Source organism: Bombina bombina, chromosome 8, assembly GCF_027579735.1.
Source record: "Bombina bombina isolate aBomBom1 chromosome 8, aBomBom1.pri, whole genome shotgun sequence".
Lineage (NCBI taxonomy): Eukaryota > Metazoa > Chordata > Amphibia > Anura > Bombinatoridae > Bombina > Bombina bombina.
This window is the reverse complement of record NC_069506.1, coordinates 241,470,555-241,492,839: the sequence shown is the minus strand read 5'-3', so window position 1 is coordinate 241,492,839 and position 22,285 is coordinate 241,470,555. Positions and strand designations below refer to the sequence as shown.

General features: G+C 39.1%; 1 protein-coding gene across 2 annotated transcripts in view; it reads right to left on the bottom strand.

Annotated features, from left to right (window-relative positions):
- Window positions 1-22,285, bottom strand: part of LOC128639078 (sialic acid-binding Ig-like lectin 14) — a 434,418-nt gene that overhangs the window by 14,742 nt on the left and 397,391 nt on the right. For both annotated transcript variants that reach the window (XM_053691228.1, XM_053691229.1), the window contains 2 exons: window positions 11,896-12,018; window positions 10,653-10,705 (listed from right to left, as the gene is read on the bottom strand). In XM_053691228.1, coding sequence (XP_053547203.1) covers window positions 10,653-10,705; window positions 11,896-12,018 — 176 coding nt within the window. The remainder of the gene's footprint in view (window positions 1-10,652; window positions 10,706-11,895; window positions 12,019-22,285) is intronic.

Sequence of the window (22,285 nt, the reverse complement as noted above, 5' to 3'; positions counted from 1 at the left end):
TGCTCTGCGTGGGATGTCTTCAGGATGCTGCCGCTCCGCTCCGGATGGATGAACAGAGAAGATGCCGCCTGGATCAAGACTTCTGATGGATGGAAGACCTCTTCTTGCCCCACTTGGATGAAGACTTCTGCCGGTCTGGATGTCCTCTTCTGCCCCATCGGATGAAGACTTCGGCCCGCTGGGTGAAGACACGGTAGAGAGATCTTCAGGGGGGTAGTGTTAGGTTTATTTAAGGGGGGTTTGGGTTAGAGTAGGGGTATGTGGGTGGTGGGTTGTAATGTGGGGGGGGTATTGTGTTTTTTTTTACAGGCAAAAGAGCTGTTTTCTTTGGGGCATGCCCCCGCAAAAGGCCCTGTTCAGGGCTGGTAAGGTAATAGAGCTGATTACTTTTGTAATTTAGTATAGGGTAGGGCATTTTTTTATTTTGGGGGGCTTTGTTATTTTATTAGGGGGCTTAGATTAGGTGTAATTAGTTTAAAATTCTTGTAATTTTTTTTATTTTTTGTAATTTAGTGTTTGTTTTTTTTGTACTTTAGTTTAGTTTATTTCATTGTATTTAATTGTAGGTACTTGTGGTTAATTTATTTAATGATAGTGTAGTGTTAGGTTTAATAGTAACTTAGGTTAGGATTTATTTTACAGGTAATTTTGTAATTATTTTAACTAGGTAGCTATTAATTAGTCAATAACTATTTAATAGCTATTGTACCTAGTTAAAATAAATACAAAGTTGCCTGTAAAATAAATATAAATGCTAAAATAGCTACAATGTAACTATTAGTTATATTGTAGCTATATTAGGGTTTATTTTACAGGTAAGTATTTAGTTTTATATAGGATTAATTTATTTAGTTAATTTAATGACAGTGTAGTGTTAGGTGTAATTGTAACTTAGGTTAGGGTTTATTTTACAGGTAAATTTGTATTTATTTTAGCTAGGTAGTTATTAACTATTTAATAGCTATTGTACCTAGTTAAAATAAATACAAAGTTGCCTGTAAAATAAATATAAATCCTAAAATAGCTACAATATAACTATTAGTTATATTGTAGCTATATTAATAGCTAGTAGGGGGCTTAGATTAGGTGTAATTAGTTTAAAATTATTGCAATATTTTATTATTTTTGCTAATTTAGTGTTTGTTTGTTTTTTTGTACTTTTCTGATGGATGGAAGACCTCTTCTTGCCCCGCTTGGATGAAGACTTCTGCCAGTCTGGATGTCCTCTTCTGCCCCATCGGATGAAGACTTCGGCCCGGCTGGGTGAACACGACTCAAGGTAGGGAGATCTTCAGGGGGGTAGTGTTAGGTTTATTTAAGGGGGGTTTGGGTTAGAGTAGGGGTATGTGGGTGGTGGGTTGTAATGTGGGGGGGGGGATTGTGTTTTTTTTTACAGGCAAAAGAGCTGTTTTCTTTGGGGCATGCCCCGCAAAAGGCCCTGTTCAGGGCTGGTAAGGTAATAGAGCTGTTAACTTTTGTAATTTAGTATAGGGTAGGGCATTTTTTTTATTTTGGGGGGCTTTGTTATTTTATTAGGGGGCTTAGATTAGGTGTAATTAGTTTAAAATTCTTGTAATATTTTTTTATTTTTTGTAATTTAGTGGGGGGGGGGTTGTACTTTAGTTTAGTTTTTTAATTGTATTTAATTGTAGGTACTTGTAGTTAATTTATTTAATGATAGTGTAGTGTTAGGTTTAATTGTAACTTAGGTTAGGATTTATTTTACAGGTAATTTTGTAATTATTTTAACTAGGTAGCTATTAAACAGTAAATATCTATTTAATAGCTATTGTACCTAGTTAAAATAAATACAAAGTTGCCTGTACAATAAATATAAATGCTAAAATAGCTACAATGTAACTATTAGTTATATTGCAGCTATATTAGGGTTTATTTTACAGGTAAGTCTTTAGTTTTATATAGGATTCATTTATTTAGTTAATTTAATGATAGTGTAGTGTTAGGTGTAATTTTAACTTAGGTTATGATTTATTTTACAGGTAAATTTGTATTTATTTTAGCTAGGTAGTTATTAAATAGTTATTAACTATTTAATAACTATTGTACCTAGTTAAAATAAATACAAAGTTGCCTGTAAAATAAATATAAATCCTAAAATAGCTACAATGTAACTATTAGTTATATTGAAGCTATATTAATAGCTAGTAGGGGGCTTAGATTAGGTGTAATTAGTTTAAAATTATTGTAATATTTTATTATTTTTTGTAATTTAGTGTTTGTTTGTATTTTGGTACTTGTATGATGGATGGAAGACCTCTTCTTGCCCCGCTTGGATGAAGACTTCTGCCGGTCTGGATGTCCTCTTCTGCCCCATCGGATGAAGACTTCGGCCCGGCTGGGTGAACACGACTCAAGGTAGGGAGATCTTCAGGGGGGTAGTGTTAGGTTTATTTAAGGGGGGTTTGGGTTAGAGTAGGGGTATGTGGGTGGTGGGTTGTAATGTGGGGGGGGGGATTGTGTTTTTTTTTTTACAGGCAAAAGAGCTGTTTTCTTTGGGGCATGCCCCGCAAAGGGCCCTGTTCAGGGCTGGTAAGGTAATAGAGCTGTTAACTTTTGTAATTTAGTTTAGGGTAGGGCATTTTTTTTATTTTGGGGGGCTTTGTTATTTTATTAGGGGGCTTAGATTAGGTGTAATTAGTTTAAAATTCTTGTAATATTTTTTTATTTTTTGTAATTTAGTGTTTGGTTTTTTTTGTAATTTAGTGGGGGGGTTTTGTACTTTAGTTTATTTAATTGTAGATAATTGTAGGTACTTGTAGTTAATTTATTTAATGACAGTGTAGTGTTAGGTTTAATTGTAACTTAGGTTAGGATTTATTTTACAGGTAATTTTGTAATTATTTTAACTAGGTAGCTATTAATTAGTCAATAACTATTTAATAGCTTTTGTACCTAGTTAAAATAAATACAAAGTTGCCTGTAAAATAAATATAAATGCTAAAATAGCTACAATGTAACTATTAGTTATATTGCAGCTATATTAGTGTTTATTTTACAGATAAGTATTTTGTTTTAAATATGATTCATTTATTTAGTTAATTTAATGATAGTGTAGTGTTAGGTGTTAGTGTAACTTAGGTTAGGATTTATTTTACAGGTAAATTTGTATTTATTTTAGCTAGGTAGTTATTAAATAGTTATTAACTATTTAATAACTATTGTACCTAGTTAAAATAAATACAAAGTTGCCTGTAAAATAAAAATAAATCCTAAAATAGCTACAATGTAACTATTAGTTATATTGCAGCTATCTTAGGGTTTATTTTACAGGTAAGTCTTTAGTTTTAAATAGGATTCATTTATTTAACTGTAGTAAACTTATTTCGTTTTATTTAAATTATATTTAAGTTAGGGGGTGTTAGGGTTAGGGTTAGACTTAGGTTTAGGGGTTAATAACCTTATTATAGTAGCGGCGACGTTGGGGGCGGGAGATTAGGGGTTAATAATTGTAGGTAGGTGGCGGCGATGTTAGGGAGGGCAGATTAGGGGTTAATAAAATGTATTATAGTGTTTGCGAGGCGGGAGTGCGGCGGTTTAGGGGTTAATACATTTATTATAGTGGCGGCGATTTGCGGTCGGCAGATTAGGGGTTAATACTTGTAGTTAGATTGCGGCGACGTTGGGGGGAGGCAGATTAGGGGTTAATAACTATAATGTAGGGGTCGGCGGTGTTAGGGACAGCAGATTAGGGGTTAATAGCTATAATGTAGGCGGCGGCGATATCGGGTCGGCAGATTAGGGGTTAATACTTGTAGTTAGATTGCGGCGACGTTGGGGGAGGCAGATTAGGGGTTAATAACTATAATGTAGGGGTCGGCGGTGTTAGGGACAGCAGATTAGGGGTTAATAGCTATAATGTAGGCGGCGGCGATATCGGGTCGGCAGATTAGGGGTTAATACTTGTAGTTAGATTGCGGCGACGTTGGGGGGGGGGCAGATTAGGGGTTAATAACTATAATGTAGGGGTCGGCGGTGTTAGGGACAGCAGATTAGGGGTTAATAGCTATAATGTAGGCGGCGGCGATATCGGGTCGGCAGATTAGGGGTTAATACTTATAGTTAGATTGCGGCGACGTTGGGGGAGGCAGATTAGGGGTTAATAACTATAATGTAGGGGTCGGCGGTGTTAGGGACAGCAGATTAGGGGTTAATAGCTATAATGTAGGCGGCGGCGATATCGGGTCGGCAGATTAGGGGTTAATACTTATAGTTAGATTGCGGCGACGTTGGGGGAGGCAGATTAGGGGTTAATAACTATAATGTAGGGGTCGACGGTGTTAGGGACAGCAGATTAGGGGTTAATAGCTATAATGTAGGCGGCGGCGATATCGGGTCGGCAGATTAGGGGTTAATACTTATAGTTAGATTGCGGCGACGTTGGGGGAGGCAGATTAGGGGTTAATAACTATAATGTAGGGGTCGGCGGTGTTAGGGACAGCAGATTAGGGGTTAATAGCTATAATGTAGGCGGCGGCGATATCCGATCGGCAGATTAGGGGTTAAATAATGTTATTATAGGGTTTACGATGTGGGGGGGCCTCGGTTTAGTGGTTCATAGGTAGTTTATGGGTGTTAGTGACTTAGTGTACTAAATATGTGTTAGTGTAGTAAAAACATACCGAATTTCGGAACGGAATAGAACCGAATTCAGCCGAATCCGAATAAATCCGAAACGAATTTATTCGGATCCGAATAAATCCGAAACGAATTTATTCAAATTTTGCCGAATCAGATTCGATCCGAAACGAAATTCTAAATGTCCGAATCGATCCGAACCGAAAACGAACCAAATTTTTTAGCGGTGCACATGTCTAATAAGCGTCTGGCAGATGTTCCAGATGTTCAATCTTTTTGTCAGGCTCTGACTAGACTCAGGCCTGTGTTTCAACCAATTGCTCCTCCTTGGAGTTTGAATTTAGTTATTAAAGTTCTTCAGGGGGTTTTGTTTGAACCTATGCATTTCATAGATATTAATCTTGGTTTTCTTCCTAAAGTTGTTTCAGACAAGAACATTAATCAGGAGATTGTTGTTCCTTCTTTGTGTCCTAATCCTTTTTCTCGGAAGGAACGTTTGCTACACAATTTGGATGTAGTCCGTGCTTTGCAATTTTACTTCCAAGCGACTAAAGATTTTCGTCTTCTTTATTTGTTCTTTTTTCGGGGAAACGTAGGGGTCAGAAAGCTACGGCTACCTCTCTTTCCTTTAGGCTGAAGAGTATCATCCACTTTGCATATGAGACTGCTGGACGGTGGCCTTCTGAAAAGATTGCAGCTCATTCCACTAGGGCTGTTGCTTCCTCATGGGCATTCAAAAATGATGCATCTGTTGAGCGGATTTGCAAGGCTGCAACTTGGTCTTCTCTTCACACTTTTTCTAAATTTTACAAATTTGATACTTTTGCCTCGGCTGAGGCTGTTTTTGGGAGAAAGGTTCTTCAAGCAGTGGTGCCTTCTGTTTCGGTTCCCTGTCTTGTCCCTCCCTTTTCATCCATGTACTATAGCTTTGGTATTGTATCCCACAAGTAAGGATGAAATCTGTGGACTCATCCTGTCTTTAAAAAGAAAAGAAAATGTATGCTTACCTGATAAATTTGTTTCTTTTTAGACACGATGAGTCCACGGCCCGCCCTGTTATTTGAGACAGGTAGGCTACGGCTACCTCTCTTTCCTTTAGGCTGAAGAGTATCATCCACTTTGCATATGAGACTGCTGGACGGCGGCCTTCTGAAAAGATTGCAGCTCATTCCACTAGGGCTGTTGCTTCCTCATGGGCATTCAAAAATGATGCATCTGTTGAGCGGATTTGCAAGGCTGCAACTTGGTCTTCTCTTCACACTTTTTCTAAATTTTACAAATTTGATACTTTTGCCTCGGGTGAGGCTGTTTTTGGGAGAAAGGTTCTTCAAGCAGTGGTGCCTTCCATTTCAGTTCCCTGTCTTGTCCCTCCCTTTTCATCCATGTACTATAGCTTTGGTATTGTATCCCACAAGTAAGGATGAAATCTGTGGACTCATCCTGCCTTTAAAAAGAAAAGAAAATGTATGCTTACCTGATAAATTTGTTTCTTTTTAGACACGATGAGTCTACGGCCCGCCCTGTTATTTGAGACAGGTTTTAATTTTTGGTTAAACTTCAGTCACCTCTGCACCTTAGCTTTTCCTTTCTCTTCCTAACTTCGGTCGAATGACTGGAGTGGGAGGGAAGGGAGGAGCTATATTTACAGCTCTGCTGTGGTGCTCTTTGCCTCCTCCTGCTGACCAGGAGGCATAATCCCACAAGTAAGGATGAAATCCGTGGACTCATCGTGTCTAAAAAGAAACAAATTTATCAGGTAAGCATACATTTTCTTTTTTATTGTGTAATTTAGTTTATTTAATTAGTAGTTATTTTAATTTTAGTATAATAGTTAGGTTAATTTAGAGTTTAAACTTAGGTTTTTTGAATTTTACAGGTAAGTTTTTATTTAATTTAAGATAGGAATATTGTAATTTGAATTTAAAGTTTGGGGGTTGTTAGGTTTAGGGGTTAATAGTTTAATTTAGTTTTTTGCGATGTGGGGGGCTGGCTGAATAGGGGTTAATAGCTTTATTTAGTGGCGGTTATGTGGGAGGCCAAAGGTTTAGGGGGTTAATAACTTTATTATAGTGGCAGCGATGTCGGGGAGCTGCGGAATAGGGGTTAATAACTTTATTATAGTGTTGGCGATATCGGTGTGCGGGGGAATAGGGGTTAATAACTATATTATAGTGTCGGCGCTGTTGGGGTGCGGGGGAATAGGGGTTAATAACTTTATTATAGTGGTGGCAATGTTGGGGAGCAGCAAAATAGGGGTTAATAACTTTTATTAGTGGTGGCGATATGGTTGGGCGGCAGATTAGGGGTTAATACATTTTAAATAGTGTTTGCGATGCGGGAAGGTGGCAGTTTAAGGGTTAAAAGGTAGTTTATGGGTGTTAGTGTACTTTGTAACATTTTAGTTATGAGTTTTGTGTAGCGCAAAACTCATAACTACTGGTCTCAGATATTGAAATCGCACTCAAAAACTTAATTTTTTTGAGTGCAGGATTGACGTTGCATTACAGGCTAAAATGCTTGCAGTACAGCTATACCGACAAGACTCGTAATGGCTGCGTTACAGTTTTTACACTGAAATGGCTATTTTTTCAGCCTTAAAAACGGGACGCAAAACTCGTAATCTAGCCGATAGTTTCTTCCAGTAGTTTAGGAGTTTATTATAACTTTTGTGGTTCCAGTATGAGGTTTACTGGAGATAAACCCAGGCTTATTGTATCGTTCACTATAGGGACCTCAGGTATTGTCATGATCTGCTCACTTCCTTTCTACACTGAGCTCTTTTGTACCATGTTGCCTAGCAATGTGATGTAGGCCTTAATCGCCGGCCTCCTGATGACATAACACGCCTATCTAGCCTTGAGCTGCAGGATTTCCTGTGCCCGTTCATTGTTGTTTTATACTCTGTTGCTACCTGTTAACCTCTCTGCCTAATTATGAGTACGCTATTTCCCTAATCTTGCTGAAACACCTAAACTGTTTAACTCTGCATTTAACCTATGTGAAGCTATTTAGTAACAGCCTGTGTTAACCTGCTACTTACTGAAACTTTGTGTAACACCTAAAGTGTTTAACTCTGCATTTAACCTGTATTACACTATTCATTTACATCTTGTGTTAACCTACTACTTACTGAAACTGCCCGAAACATCTAAAAGGTTTAACTCTGCATTTAACTTGTATCAAGCTATTCAGTCACAATCTGTGTTAACCTGCTACTTACTGAAATGTCCTGAAACACCTAAAGTGTTTAACTCTGCATTTAACCTGTATCAAGCTATTCAGTCACAGCCTGTGTTACCCTGCTATTTACTGAAACTTCCTGAAGCATCTAAACTGTGTACCTCTGCATTTAACTTGTATCAAGCTATTTAGTCATAGGGGCTGTAGCGGATCATGTCCGCCCGACATTGCTGAATGCAGAGAGCATACGCATTAGCATTTAATATACGCATAAGCATTTTAAATTGCACACCAGTTCTGGTGAACTGCTTGTGCAATGCCGCCCCCTGCAGATTTGTGGCCAATCGGCTGCTAGTAGAGGGTGTCAATCAACCCAAACGTATCCGATCGGGTTGATTGCTGTTGGCCGTCTCAGAGGCGGCAGACTATTAAAAGATAAACGGTCTTAAGACTGCTGCTTCTTAATTCCTGTTTCATAAAGGTACACAACAGGTACATAAAGGGCCATTCGGCACTTAATAAATCGGCCCCAAAGCCTGTGTTAACCTGCTACTTACTGAAACTACCTGTTACCTTTCTAACTGCTTGAAATACCAGAAGTGCTTACTCTGCATTAATCCTGTATCATTCTATTCAGTAAAGGACTGTATTAACCTGTTACTTACCTGAACTGCCTCAATTACCTGATAAGCCTAATTCTGCATTTGACCTAAATCCAGCTTTCATTCAGAATCAGTGAATTGCCTTTCTTCCTTTCATGATTCCCATTATCTAAGGGCACGTGAGTTATTCTAAAGTACTACCTAAATTTTTTACAGTTGTCTCTGGTGGTCACTTCCTGGATAATATTCAATGTGCTAGAGTGAATCATTAACTCATTCTAGCCTTTAGGTCTTCTTCAGGACAGATCCTAAACCCTGACAGTATGAACGGGCCTTAATATAGATCCCACTGAATTGGCTAGGGCCCTGAGGTCATTCTGCTCATTTACAATCTCTAGACACTAAATTGGATCATATTGCTGCCTTACTACAGAGTTTGACATCTCCAATCTCTCCTCAGCCTCCTCATGCTGTTGCAGTGTTCCTACCAACTCTGCACCTTCCTCTCCTCAGTTAGGGGGTAGCTGTAGCCCCTAAGATTCTGCTTCCAGAAAAATATGCTGGGAACCCTGAAGAATGCAGAGGTTTCTTAAACTAATGTCATCTTCATTTCAAGAGCCATCCTACTATATTTTCCTCCTCCACAATTAAGGTGACCTTCCTAGTATCCTTATTAAAAGGAAAAGCTATGGCTTGGGTGTCTCTTCTCTAAGAGAAAGATGATTTGCTTCTTCAGGACATCAATTCCTTCGTTACAACCTTCTCCTCAGTATTTGACAAACCTAGAATAACAGCAGTCGCTGAAAGTACTCTTCTGGAGATCCGTCAAGGAGGCAAGTCTGTGGCACAGTAGGCCATTGAATTCCATACCCTTGCGCCGGAGACAGCATGGGACAAAGGTGCCTTGAGAGCAGCTTTCAGTAGGGGTCTGTCAGAATGACTTAAAGATAAATTAGTATTCCATGATCTCCCAGAGTCTCTAGAAGCTTTTATCAACCTATGTATACGCCTGGATGCACGTCACTTAGAACGTCTCCAGGAGAAGGATCACATTAGGAAAGTCACTACTAGGCCTACATATCGATTGGCTCCATGATTCTCCACTCCGTTGCTTCACCCTTAAAATCCTTCAGACACAGAGGAACCCATGGAGGTGGGCGCTATCAAGGTTACAAATGCTGAGAGACAAAGACGCAGAAATTTAGGACTATGTATGTATTGTGGTCTTAAATGTCATTTATTGAAAGAATGCCCAACCCAGCCAGTAAAAGCCAAGGCTTGATTCCTAAGTGTGGGAAGGAGTCAAACTATATTTACCTTACCACCCACGCAACCAAGCTTTTCGTATCTTCATGTTATCTTCTTTATATATAACAGTCTCTGTGGATGTTGGGTCAACTGATGCCTGCAAATCCTCTGTATTAACAATTGTTATTTCACAAATGTTGTCCTTTTTCAGCAATCTTAATTCAAGATGTCTTACGATGGGTGAAATTTCAGCCACGTCCATATCCTTCACAGTATCACCACAGGCATGTGTTAGTAAAATTTCTAGGCCCAAAGAAGGGTGTTTCCCAAGTGTAGCTCTTGTGAAAAATGTTTAGCGCCTCCTTACTGCTTGGTATTCTCTAGCTTTTTCAAATTTGATTACAATAGAGGCACAAAAATATACCAAGTCCAAAGTGTCCTTGCTTCATATGGAGGTTCCTCCTTCAAGCAAGTATATACCAGAAAAAAAGAGGTAGCTTTTCTGCTGGTTAATTGTGAGTATCAAAGGGGTCTCTCAAAAGATTGCTGCATCTAGATACGTTGAACCACTTAGGTGGGATATTTTTAAAATTTTAATTTTATATTTGCTTTGCGCAGAACATTCTTTCTCTCTCATGTTTCCTCTCTCCACTGGCAATCTCCACCACCTGGATTAAATGGTTTTCTTAAACATAGCAAAAATATTTAATAGATTATTAAAAAGTAAAAGAAACTGTTACATTTGTATATCATATGTAGATAGGAATACAGAAATATGTGTTCAACTGTCATAATAGTCTTACATTGTGTGCCCTATCACATTAGATAAAATCTTCTCTATCAATGAAATAAAATGAAGATACATCAAAAAATAATTAATAATAAGTAAGATTAAAAAAACTAAAACTAAACATGGAACATGATTTCATTTACATACATCTAGGTATTTGAAAAAGATGACATTGCAGATAAGTAACAGGATTAACATGTTAATATACATGTAGAATATTGTGGTGAATCTCATACCTGGTACACTGAATTTGATCCTTCATTAACTTCATGGCCTTCCTCTTTATCACCTTATTAATATAAAACAGCCGATCAGATTATACAGATACAAGAACTGAGAAGTCTTATACAATGCCTTACAGGCTGATTAAATAATACAAAAAAAGTGACAGTTACATATTATACAATAACTTCCAGCAAACAGCTCCATCCTATATAATAAATGGCCAAATATGTTTGTCAGATGCAGTCATGTGCAGTAGAGACTGCACGTGACAAACATACCTGGCCGTTTGGATCCTGACACTCAGCACTCAACAAGGCTGAAGCGGAGTGTAAGGGAGCGTGGCCGACGGGACCGTCGTGATGGGGTCATGGCCAGGCACGGCGAGGGGCGTGGCCGGCTGTGACGAGGGGCATGGCTGGGCGGGTGTTGTCACGATGGGGCGTAGCCGGGCGGGGTGCCGCGGTGGGGGCGTGGCCAGAGAGGCAAAGGCTTTCAATTAAGACAGAGCCAGAGAGGGAGCAGGAGAGGGGGAGAAGGGCGAAAGAGGGGGGAGAAGGGCCAAAGAGGGGGGGGGGAGAAGGGCCAAAGGGGGGGAAAGGGCCAAAGGGGGGGGGAGAAGGGCCAAAGGGGGGAGAAGGGCCAAAGGGGGGGGGGAAGGGCCAAAGAGGGGGGAGAGAGAGAGCCAAGGGGGGAGAGAGAGCCAAAGAGGGGGGGGGGAGAGAACCAAAGAGGGGGGGAGAGAACAAAAGAGGGGGGAGAGAGAGCAAAAGAAAGGGGGGAGAGAGCCAAAGAGGGGAGAGAGAGAGCAAAAGAGGGGAGAGAGAGAGCAAAAGAGAGGAGAGAGAGCGCAAAAGAGTGGGGGGAGAGAAAGCAAAAGAGAGGGGGAGAGAGAAAGCAAAAGAGAGGGGGGAAGAGAGAGCAAAAGAGAGGGGGGAGAGAGCAAGGGGTGGGACCGCTGTACTGCAAAAAATGGCCCGTGTACACAGGCTTTAGTATTAGTTTACAATATTTCCTTTGTGGTGGAAGGAATTCTATGAGGTATTTTTTAAGAAGGTATGGGTGGACAAGTTCCCAGTCCCAGACAGGTAACCTGTCTTCTTGCAATTTATTATTATTATTCAGACTCAAATTATCTGTTGCATATAGATGAGATGAAATTTTTACTTAATGAAAATGTTTAAAAAATGTCTGCACTCTTTAGAACAGTAAATGAAATAAAGGCTTTCAAAAGTCAAACAAAAAGTATATTTGTACCTTTTTTGCCTTTGCTCTTTGTTCTCCTAAGAAAGCAGAAGATTCCAAGACCAATCAATAATATAAGAACAATGATCACAACTGCAATTCCAACAATGATCTTGGAATCCACACACCTGCAATCTAAACAAAAACAAACAAAAAAATGCCTGCTTTAAGTTTACAAACTGATGAATTGTTTCATTTTGCACTGCAATTCAATCTGCGACTCTTTTTTTAGATCAGTTTGTTATATCAATTTAAAGAGGGGACACAACTTTGTGCAAATTCATTCCTAGGGGCCCATTTATCAAGCTCCATATGGAGCTTGAGGGCCCCAGTTTCTGGCGAGTCTTCAGACTCGCCAGAAACAGCAGTTATGAAGCAGTGGTCTAAAGACCGCTGCTCCATAACCCTGTCTGCCTGCTCTGAGCAGGCAGACAGGAATTGCCACAATTCAACCCGATTAAATATGATCGGGTTGATTGACACCCCCCTGCTGGTGGCCGATTGGCCGCGAGTCTGCAGGGGGCGGCGTTGCACCAGCGTTGTGAGCTGCTGGTGCAATGGTAAATGTGAAGAGCATTTTGCTCTCCGCATTCAGCGAGGTCTTGCGGACCTGATCCGCACTGTCGGATCAGGTCCGCAAGACCTTTAATAAATTGGCCCCCTATACTTACATGTCTGTGCACCTTTTTCTGCCTCATATTCACTAGACTATTTTTTGTTATTTAAAGGTTTGCAATTCAATAAATGCTAAAGACAAATATTTCAGTAAATAGTGCCCATCTTGTCTCACAAATTAAATATTTATTAATAATAATATATATATATTCCCAGCTACAGCATCAATTTATCATTTTACAGAAATCTTCCTAACACTGACACTTTAATAAATCCCTCCACTATATTTATATATTTATCAGACTGTTGCTCAGCTGGCAACGATACAGTTACCCTAACCCAGACTCAGCACAGCTTACTGCAAAATAATGCAAACACTGATCTTCATGTGGTGGACCATAGAAGTAATTACAGGTAGCCCTCAGTTTACGCCTGGGTTAGGTTCCAGAAGGAATGGTTCTAAATTGAAACCGTTGTAAATTGAAACCCAGTTTATAATGTAAGTCAATTGGAAGTGAGGGAGATAGGTTCCAGGCCCCTCTCAAAATTGTCATAAGTAACACCTAATACATTATTTTTAAAGCTTTGAAATGAAGACTTTAAATGCTAAACAGCATTATAAACCTAATAAAATAATCACACAACACAGAATATATAATTAAACTAAGTTAAATGAACAAAAACATTTGCTAAACAGCATTATAAACCTAATAAAATAATCACACGACACAGACTTCACTTGCATTTTTCTGCAAACAGTTCTTTCTATGCATTCCAATCTAGACTGATTTATAGACAGGAAGATCTTGTTCCTTTGAAATCTGCTTGATAGCTCAAGTCTGGTTAAACTGATTCATTTCAGTTTGCTTGGCTTTGCTGCAACACAAGCGGACAGCTCCACCTACTGGCTATTTTAATAAATGCACTGCTTCTCAATGCTTTTCAATAGCAGTCACATTACTTGAAAAAAAAGGTTGTTATTCTGAAATGGTGTAAATTGAACCGCTGTAAAACGAGGGCCACCTGTATTACCACATGGAGATCAGTGTTAGGCTTTTAGCTCAGTTCACTGCAAAATAAACATTGGGGATCTGATCATCATCATTGTGTAGCGGTAGCGTTAATTTCAAGTCAGCCTAGCCAGGAAAATATTACTAAAAATAATATTTTCCTGGCTAGGCTGACTTGAAATTAACGGTATCACTACACAATGACGATGAATGTAACGCTATCGCTTCCCAGCAGTACCGAGCTGCCCCGTGCCCTGCTCGTACCTGGTTAAGTCAGTCGGTTCAGCCACCTCCTCCACCGATCTAAGTCAGTCTTGTCAGCCACCTCCTCCACCGATCCCAATCATCCCACTGTGACTGTCGTCTTCACGTCACTGGCACTCAGAGTCTGGCCTGGGAGGAGATCACCTGCGCTGCGCAATTGCATGACGCAATCCATGTGCAGCTTCATGTTCTCTTCTCAACAGTCAGACTCAGAAATGAAGGCGGGCGGCAGATAAAAAATGTCACGTGACCTCGGCAAAAAGCCGGTCACGTTCAAAATTAAAAAAATAAAATAAAAAAAAAACATGTCCCCAGATCTCCCTCAAGGTGGGAGAGTGCTAATGACGGCTCATTAGCACTCAATGGGTTAATATACTTTTTACATTTGTGATTACCTTGTATATAAGCCTCTGTAGACTGCCCTCTTATTTTAGTTCTTTTGACATTTTTAGCCAATCAGTGATCTCTCAAAAGTAACTCCACCGACGTAAGATCAATGCTATCTATATGGCACACATGAACTAACTCCCTCTAGCTGTAAAAACCTTTCAAATGCATTAAGATAAGAGTCGGCCTTCAAGGTCTTAGAAATTAGCATATGAGCCTACCTAAGTTTAGCTTTTAACTATGAATACTAAGAGAACACTAAGAATACTAAGAAAACAATGCAAATTTGATGATAAAAGTAAATTGGAAAGCTGTTTAAAATGGCATGCCCTATCTAAATCATGAAAGTTTAATTTTGACTAGACAGTCCCTTTAACATACAAAAGAAACCTTTAAACCGTACCCTTAGACACCTGGAAAAGGACTGTGAGAGAATAAGTAACAAACAAGACATGTACCAATTGCATATTTAAGCTGAAACCTTTTGAGAACAGATCCATCTTAAAGGGACAGTCTTCACCAGATTTTTTAATGTTTTAAAAGTTAGATAATCCTTTTATTACCCATTCCCTAGTTTTGAATAACCAACACAGTTATATTAATACACATTTTTACCTCTATGATTACCTTGTATCTAAGCCTCTGCAAACTGCCCCCTTATTTCAGTTCTTTTGACAGACTTGCACTTTACAACTAGAAACACTAATTGTACAGAGAATACACTTAGAATTGATAGCAAAGAATTCCACAAAAGTAATATTAATGTAAGCTCCAACTGATGAACTAGATATAAGATTACTCTCTGAAGCCTAGTTATCAACGTGTCTACTTACCTGTCTTCGCCGGCCCAATACGCCCGCCTAAGCTCGCCTACCATCGCCGCCGCGGACCTGCAAAATTTCGCCTAAGTTATCAATAAATCTGTCAAAAAGCTGCGCACCAAGTACGGGGCGATGAGCAGCGGACTGTGAGAGTTATCACTCATCCGATCTCGCTGCTCTTCGGCTTTTTCCCAGCTTTATTGCTAGCCTGTCACTAAGCACCCACACTAAACGACACTGTTCTACCTCCTATACCGGCACCCCCGGAGCCCCCCGCAACTCAATAAAGTTACTAACCCCTAAACCGCCACGCCTAGACCCCGCCGCAACTCTTATAAATGTATTAACCCCTAAACCGCCGCTCCTAGACCCCGCCGCAACTCTTATAAATGTATTAACCCCTAAACCGCCACTCCTAGACCCCGCCGCAACTCTTATAAATGTATTAACCCCTAAACCACCGCTCCTAGACCCCGCCGCAACTCTTATAAATGCATTAACCCCTAAACCGCCACTTCTAGACCCTGCCGCAACTCTTATAAATGTATTAACCCCTAAACCACCGCTCCTAGACCCCGCCGCAACTCTTATAAATGTATTAACCCCTAAACCGCCGCTCCTAGACCCCGCCGCAACTCTTATAAATGTATTAACCCCTAAACCGCCGCTCCCGGACCCCGCTGCCACCTACATTATACCTAGTAACATCTATATCGGGCCCCCCCATACCGCCGCCCTCTATAATAAAGTTATTAACCCCTATCCTGCTGATCCCGGACCTCGCCGCAACTAAATAAATAGTTTAACCCCTAAACCGCCGCTCCCGGACCCCGCCGCAACCTATATTAAACTTATTAACTCCTAATCTGCCCCCCCCTACACCGTCGCCACCTATAATAAATTTATTAACCCCTATCCTGCCCCCCCTACACCGCCGCCACTGTAATAAAATTATTAACCCCTAAACCTAAGTCTAACACTAACCCTAACACCCCCCTAACTTAAATATTAATTAAATACATCTAAATAATATTTCTCTTATTAACTAAATTAATCCTATTTAAAACTAAATACTTACCTTTAAAATAAACCCTAATATAGCTACAATATAAATAATAATTATATTGTAGCTATTTTAGGATTTATTTTTATTTTACAGGCATCTTTCAATTTATTTTAACTAGGTACAATAGCTATTAAATAGTTATTAACTATTTAATAGCTACCTATTAAAATAAAGAGAAATTAACCTGTAAAATAAAAACTAACCTAAGTTACAATTACACCTAACACTACACTATAATTTAATAAATTATTTCTATTTAAAACTAAATACTTACCTGTAAAATAAACCCTAACGGCTAGATTTGGAGTTTGGCGGCCAAGGGGGTGCGTTAGCTACGCGGGCTTTTTTCTGGCCGCACCATAAAATTAACTCTGGTATTGAGAGTCCAAAAAAATGCTGCGTTAGGCTCCAAAAAAGGAGCGTAGAGCATTTTTACCGCAAATGCAACTCTCGATACCAGAGTTGCTTACGGACGCGGCCAGCCTCAAAAACGTGCTCGTGCACGATTCCCCCATAGAAAACAATGGGGCTGTTTGAGCTGAAAAAAAACCTAACACCTGCAAAAAAGCAGCGTTCAGCTCCTAACGCAGCCCCATTGTTTGCTATGGGGGAACACTTCCTACGTCTGCACCTAACACTCTAACATGTACCCCGAGTCGTCTAAACACCCCTAACCTTACACTCGCATTCTATTTGCTGATCGGAACAGCCAATAGAATGCGAGCTCAATCTGATTGGCTGATTGGATCAGCCAATCGGATTGAACTTGATTCTGATTGGCTGATTCCATCAGCCAATCAGAATATTCCTACCTTAATTCCGATTCGCTGATAGAATCCTATCAGCCAATCGGAATTCGAGGGACGCCATCTTGGATGACGTCCCTTAAAGGAACCGTCATTCGTCGGGAGACGCCGGAAGAAGAGGATGGATCCGCGTCGGCTGCTTCAAGATGGACCCGCTCCGCACCGGATGGAAGAAGATAGAAGATGCCGCTTGGATGAAGATGTTTGCCGGTCCGGATGTCCTCTTCTTGCCGGATAGGAGGAAGACTTTGGAGCCTCTTCTGGACCTCTTCAGCAGCGGATGATGGATCGCCAACCCCCGCTTGGGTTGGATGAAGATTTTGGAGCCAGGACGGATCGGTGATACCTGGTGAGGTGAAGACAAGGTAGGAAGATCTTCAGGGGCTTAGTGTTAGGTTTATTTAAGGGGGGTTTGGGTTAGATTAGGGGTATGTGGGTGGTGGGTTGTAATGTTGGGGGGGGGTATTGTATGTTTTTTTTTACAGGCAAAAGAGCTGAATTTCTTGGGGCATGCCCCGCAAAGGGCCCTGTTCAGGGCTGGTAAGGTAAAAGAGCTTTTAACTTTATTAATTTAGAATAGGGTAGGGCATTTTTTTATTTTGGGGGTCTTTGTTATTTTATTAGGGGGCTTAGAGTAGGTGTAATTAGTTTAAAATTGTTGTAATATTTTTCTTATGTTTGTAAATATTTTTTTATTTTTTGTAACTTAGTTCTTTTTTATTTTTTGTACTTTAGTTAGTTTATTTCATTGTAGTTATTTGTAGGAATTGTATTTAATTTATTTATTGATAGTGTAGTGTTAGGTTTTATTGTAGGTAATTGTAGGTATTTTATTTAATTAATTTAATGATAGTGTAGTGTTAGGTTTAATTGTAACTTAGGTTAGGATTTATTTTACAGGTAATTTTGTTATTATTTTAACTAGGTAACTATTAAATAGTTCTTAACTATTTAATAGCTATTGTACCTGGTTAAAATAATTACAAAGTTGCCTGTAAAATAAATATTAATCCTAAAATAGCTACAATGTAATTATTATTTATATTGTAGCTATATTAGGATTTATTTTACAGGTAAGTATTTAGCTTTAAATAGGAATAATTTATTTAATAAGAGTTAATTAATTTCGTTAGATTTAAATTATATTTAACTTAGGGGGGTGTTAGTGTTAGGGTTAGACTTAGCTTTAGGGGTTAATACATTTATTATAGTAGCGGTGAGCTCCGGTCGGCAGATTAGGGGTTAATAATTGAAGTTAGGTGTCGGCGATGTTAGGGAGGGCAGATTAGGGGTTAATACTATTTATGATAGGGTTAGTGAGGCGGATTAGGGGTTAATAACTTTATTATAGTAGCGGTGCGGTCCGCTCGGCAGATTAGGGGTTAATCAGTGTAGGCAGGTGGAGGCGACGTTGAGGGGGGCAGATTAGGGGTTAATAAATATAATACAGGGGTCGGCGGGGTTAGGGGGAGCAGATTAGGGGTACATAGCTATAATGTAGGTGGCGGCGCTTTGCGGTCGGCAGATTAGGGGTTAATTATTGTAAGTAGCTGGCGGCGACGTTGTGGGGGGCAGGTTAGGGGTTAATAAATATAATAAAGGGGTCGGCGGAGTAAGGGGCAGCAGATTAGGGGTAACATAGGGATAACATAGCTGGCGGCGCTTTTCGGTCGGCAGATTAGGGGTTAAAAAAAAAATTTGAGTGGCGGCGATGTGGGGGGACCTCAGTTTAGGGGTACATAGGTAGTTTATGGGTGTTAGTGTACTTTAGGGTACAGTAGTTAAGAGCTTTATGAACCGGCATTAGCCCAGAAAGCTCTTAACTCCTGCTTTTTTTCTGCGGCTGGAGTTTTGTCGTTAGAGCTCTTACGCTCACTTCAGAAACGACTCTAAATACCGGAGTTAGAAAGATCCCATTGAAAAGATAGGATACGCAATTGACGTAAGGGGATCTGCGGTATGGAAAAGTCGCGGCTGAAAAGTGAGCGTTAGACCCTATTTTCAGTGACTCCAAATACCGGCAGTAGCCTAAAACCAGCGTTAGGCGCCTCTAACGCTGGTTTTCACGGCTACCGCCAAACTCCAAATCTAGGCCTTAGATAGCTACAATGTAATTAATAATTACATTGTAGCTATTTTAGGATTTATATTTATTTTACAGGTAACTTGGTATTTATTTTACCTAGTTAGAATAGTTATTAAATAGTTATTAACTATTTAATAACTACCTAGCTAAAAGAAATACCAAATTACCTGTAAAATAAATCCTAACCTAAGTTACAATTAAACCTAACACTACACTATCATTAAATTAATTAAATAAATTAACTAAAAATAACTACAATTAAATACAATTAAATAAACTAACTAAATTACAAAAAATAAAAAAGCTAAGTTACAAAAAATAAAAAAAATAAGTTACAAACATTTAAAAAATATTACAACAATTTTAAGCTACTTACACCTAATCTAAGCCCCCTAATAAAATAACAACCCCCCCAAAATAAAAAAATTCCCTACCCTATTCTAAATTAAAAAGTTCAAAGCTCTTTTACCTTACCAGCCCTTAAAAGGGCCTTTTGCGGGGCATGCCCCAAAGAATTCAGCTCTTTTGCCTGTAAAAGAAAAATACAACCCCCCCAACATTAAAACCCACCACCCACATACCCCTAATCTAACCCAAACCCCCCTTAAAAAACCTAACACTACCCCCATGAAGATCATCCTACCTTGAGTCATCTTCACTCAGCCGAGCCACCGATGGAACCGAAGAGGAGATCCGGAGCGGAAGAAGTCATCATCCGAGGGGTGCTGAAGAAATCTTTCATCCGATGAAGTCATCTTCCAAGCGGCGCTGAAGAAATCTTCCATCCAATGAAGTCATCTTCCAATCGGCGTCTTCAATCTTCATCCATCCGTAGCGGAGCCATCTTCAGACGAGCCGACGCGGAGCCATCCTCTTCTTCCCGACGACTAGCGACGAATGGATATTCCTTTAAGGGACTTCATCCAAGATGGTGTCCCTTCAATTCCGATTGGCTGATAGGATTCTATCAGCCAATCGGAATTAAGGTAGGAAAAATCTGATTGGCTGATTGAATCAGCCAATCAGATTGAAGTTCAATCTGATTGTTTAATTTAGAATGAATAGAGCGCTGGAACTGTCAAATCCCAAACTCCCTATAAATATAAGCTCCTTCCAGCTTATATGTATGTGAAATATTCAGGAGAATTTGTGTAGATATAGGGGCGTGGTACACTTAAGGGATGTAATTGGATTTTTAAGGAATACAACATTTTCCAATTTTTTACTCTATAATACAAATATTCAATTTATTACTGGGTCCACATAACCAATGTTTGCAAGTGTAAAGAAAAAATTGACAAAACTTATTTTGTAAATACAATCGTGTGAAGAAAGTGTTTAAACCATATAAAAGTGGTACCTTTTGAAATACTTTTTTCCTGTTATTAATGTATTAGTGAAAAAATTAACAGCAAGTGTCTGATTTTATTATACTGTTTATAACAGCATTTAACCTTATAAAGAAACTAAGGCCTAGATTTGGAGTTCGGCGTTAGCCGTGAAAACCAGCGTTAGAGGCCCCTAACGCGGGTTTCTTACGGACTCCGGTATTTAGAGTTTATTTACCGCCACTCCAAAATCACCTAACGCTCAAATTTCTACCGACACCTCAGACCCAGTAGTAAACATATACCGACAAAATTAAATTCTACGAATCAAATTAAAAATATTACACAAAGTACACTTACACTCATACAAACACTACACTATGTTTATTTTTCATATTTAATAATTTTTCAGCAAAATACAAAGGATTAAAGTTGCGAGATCTCGGGTGTTTGAAAAAAAACTACACAAATACATTTTCCCATTGACTTACATTGACACACGGGAAAAGACCCTCGTATACCTACATCTAACTAATAACATTATCACAAACATACACTCATCGATGCATACAAACAATATACACCACATGACATACACAAAATATTTATTTATTACAAAAAGAACACGATTTAGCGACTTTTTCACACAAGCTCATGACGTCATTCACTTTACGAGGAAAACCAGTCTTAGAAAAAAAAAATTGGAAATCTTTAGAGCCTCCATTGACTTCTATTGGGAAGACGTGCTCGTGCACGCGAAACCCTCATTTCCCTAACGCACGCAAATAGCGTAGACTGAAAAACTCCAAATACCAGCGCTAGAAAAGACATGATTTTATGCGTTAGACCTAGCGATGATAAATAGATCAAGAAATGACTATGGTGGATTTATGTTTTTTAATTATTGAATATTCACAACACCATAAAATTGTTTCACACTTTTAGATTACATCAACTACAAATCCACATCACTAGTAACACATTATTATTTAAATAAAATTACATTTAAAATTAAAATAAAATTCACTAAACATTTCTTGATTCACAACCAGTACACAATGGGAAACACCTCTCATTTACCTTTATTATTGCATTTCTGTTATTCAACTCATATGCTTGCAGCAACTGTATATCTACATAGGCTTAACACATGATCACTCATGGATGCACATATATTACTTTTAACATTCACTCATACATGTGCATTCAAATGATGGGGGACAAACACATGACATTCTCTACAGGAATCACAAAACACAACATATGGATTTGACTGTACTTTTAACATCATGATTCCATCACCAGAAACCATTAGGAATTACGTACAAGAAGAACATCATTACACCAGATTACAGATGTCACTTTATGGGAAGGAACAACAATGCCAGACCGCTATATACAAGTCAGCATATGTGGGACACAATCACAATATATACGTACATGTACATAACACGCATTACCCATCACGCAACCACAAAGCACACATTTAGATTTTATTCAGCACACAATAACAATGTAGCACAATACAACAACACAATGAGGATTTCACAACTACATAGGCAGGTTAATAATATCATGACGACATTACAAGATTCAACCATACACATCACAGATTCACCACTGTACCGCCCCTTTCGGAACTTTAACACTCAATACTACAATACAACATATACGTAAACAACAGTTTGGAACAGCATTATTAGGGAAATTTCAATGGGACAATTAATAAATATTGTCAGATCGCAAATCACTTATATATATAATACTACAGATGATAACCGGAAGTTATTCAGTATTAGTGCCATTTTTATGGGACGCATACAATATTGTCAGATCGAAAATCACTTATATATACAATACTACAGATGACAGCCGGAAGTTATTCAGTATTAGTGCCATTTTTATGGGACGCATACAATATTGTCAGATCGAAAATCACTTATATATACAATAATACAGATGACAGCCGGAAGTTCAGATTTTCCATGGCGATTTGAATGGGACGCATACAATATTGTC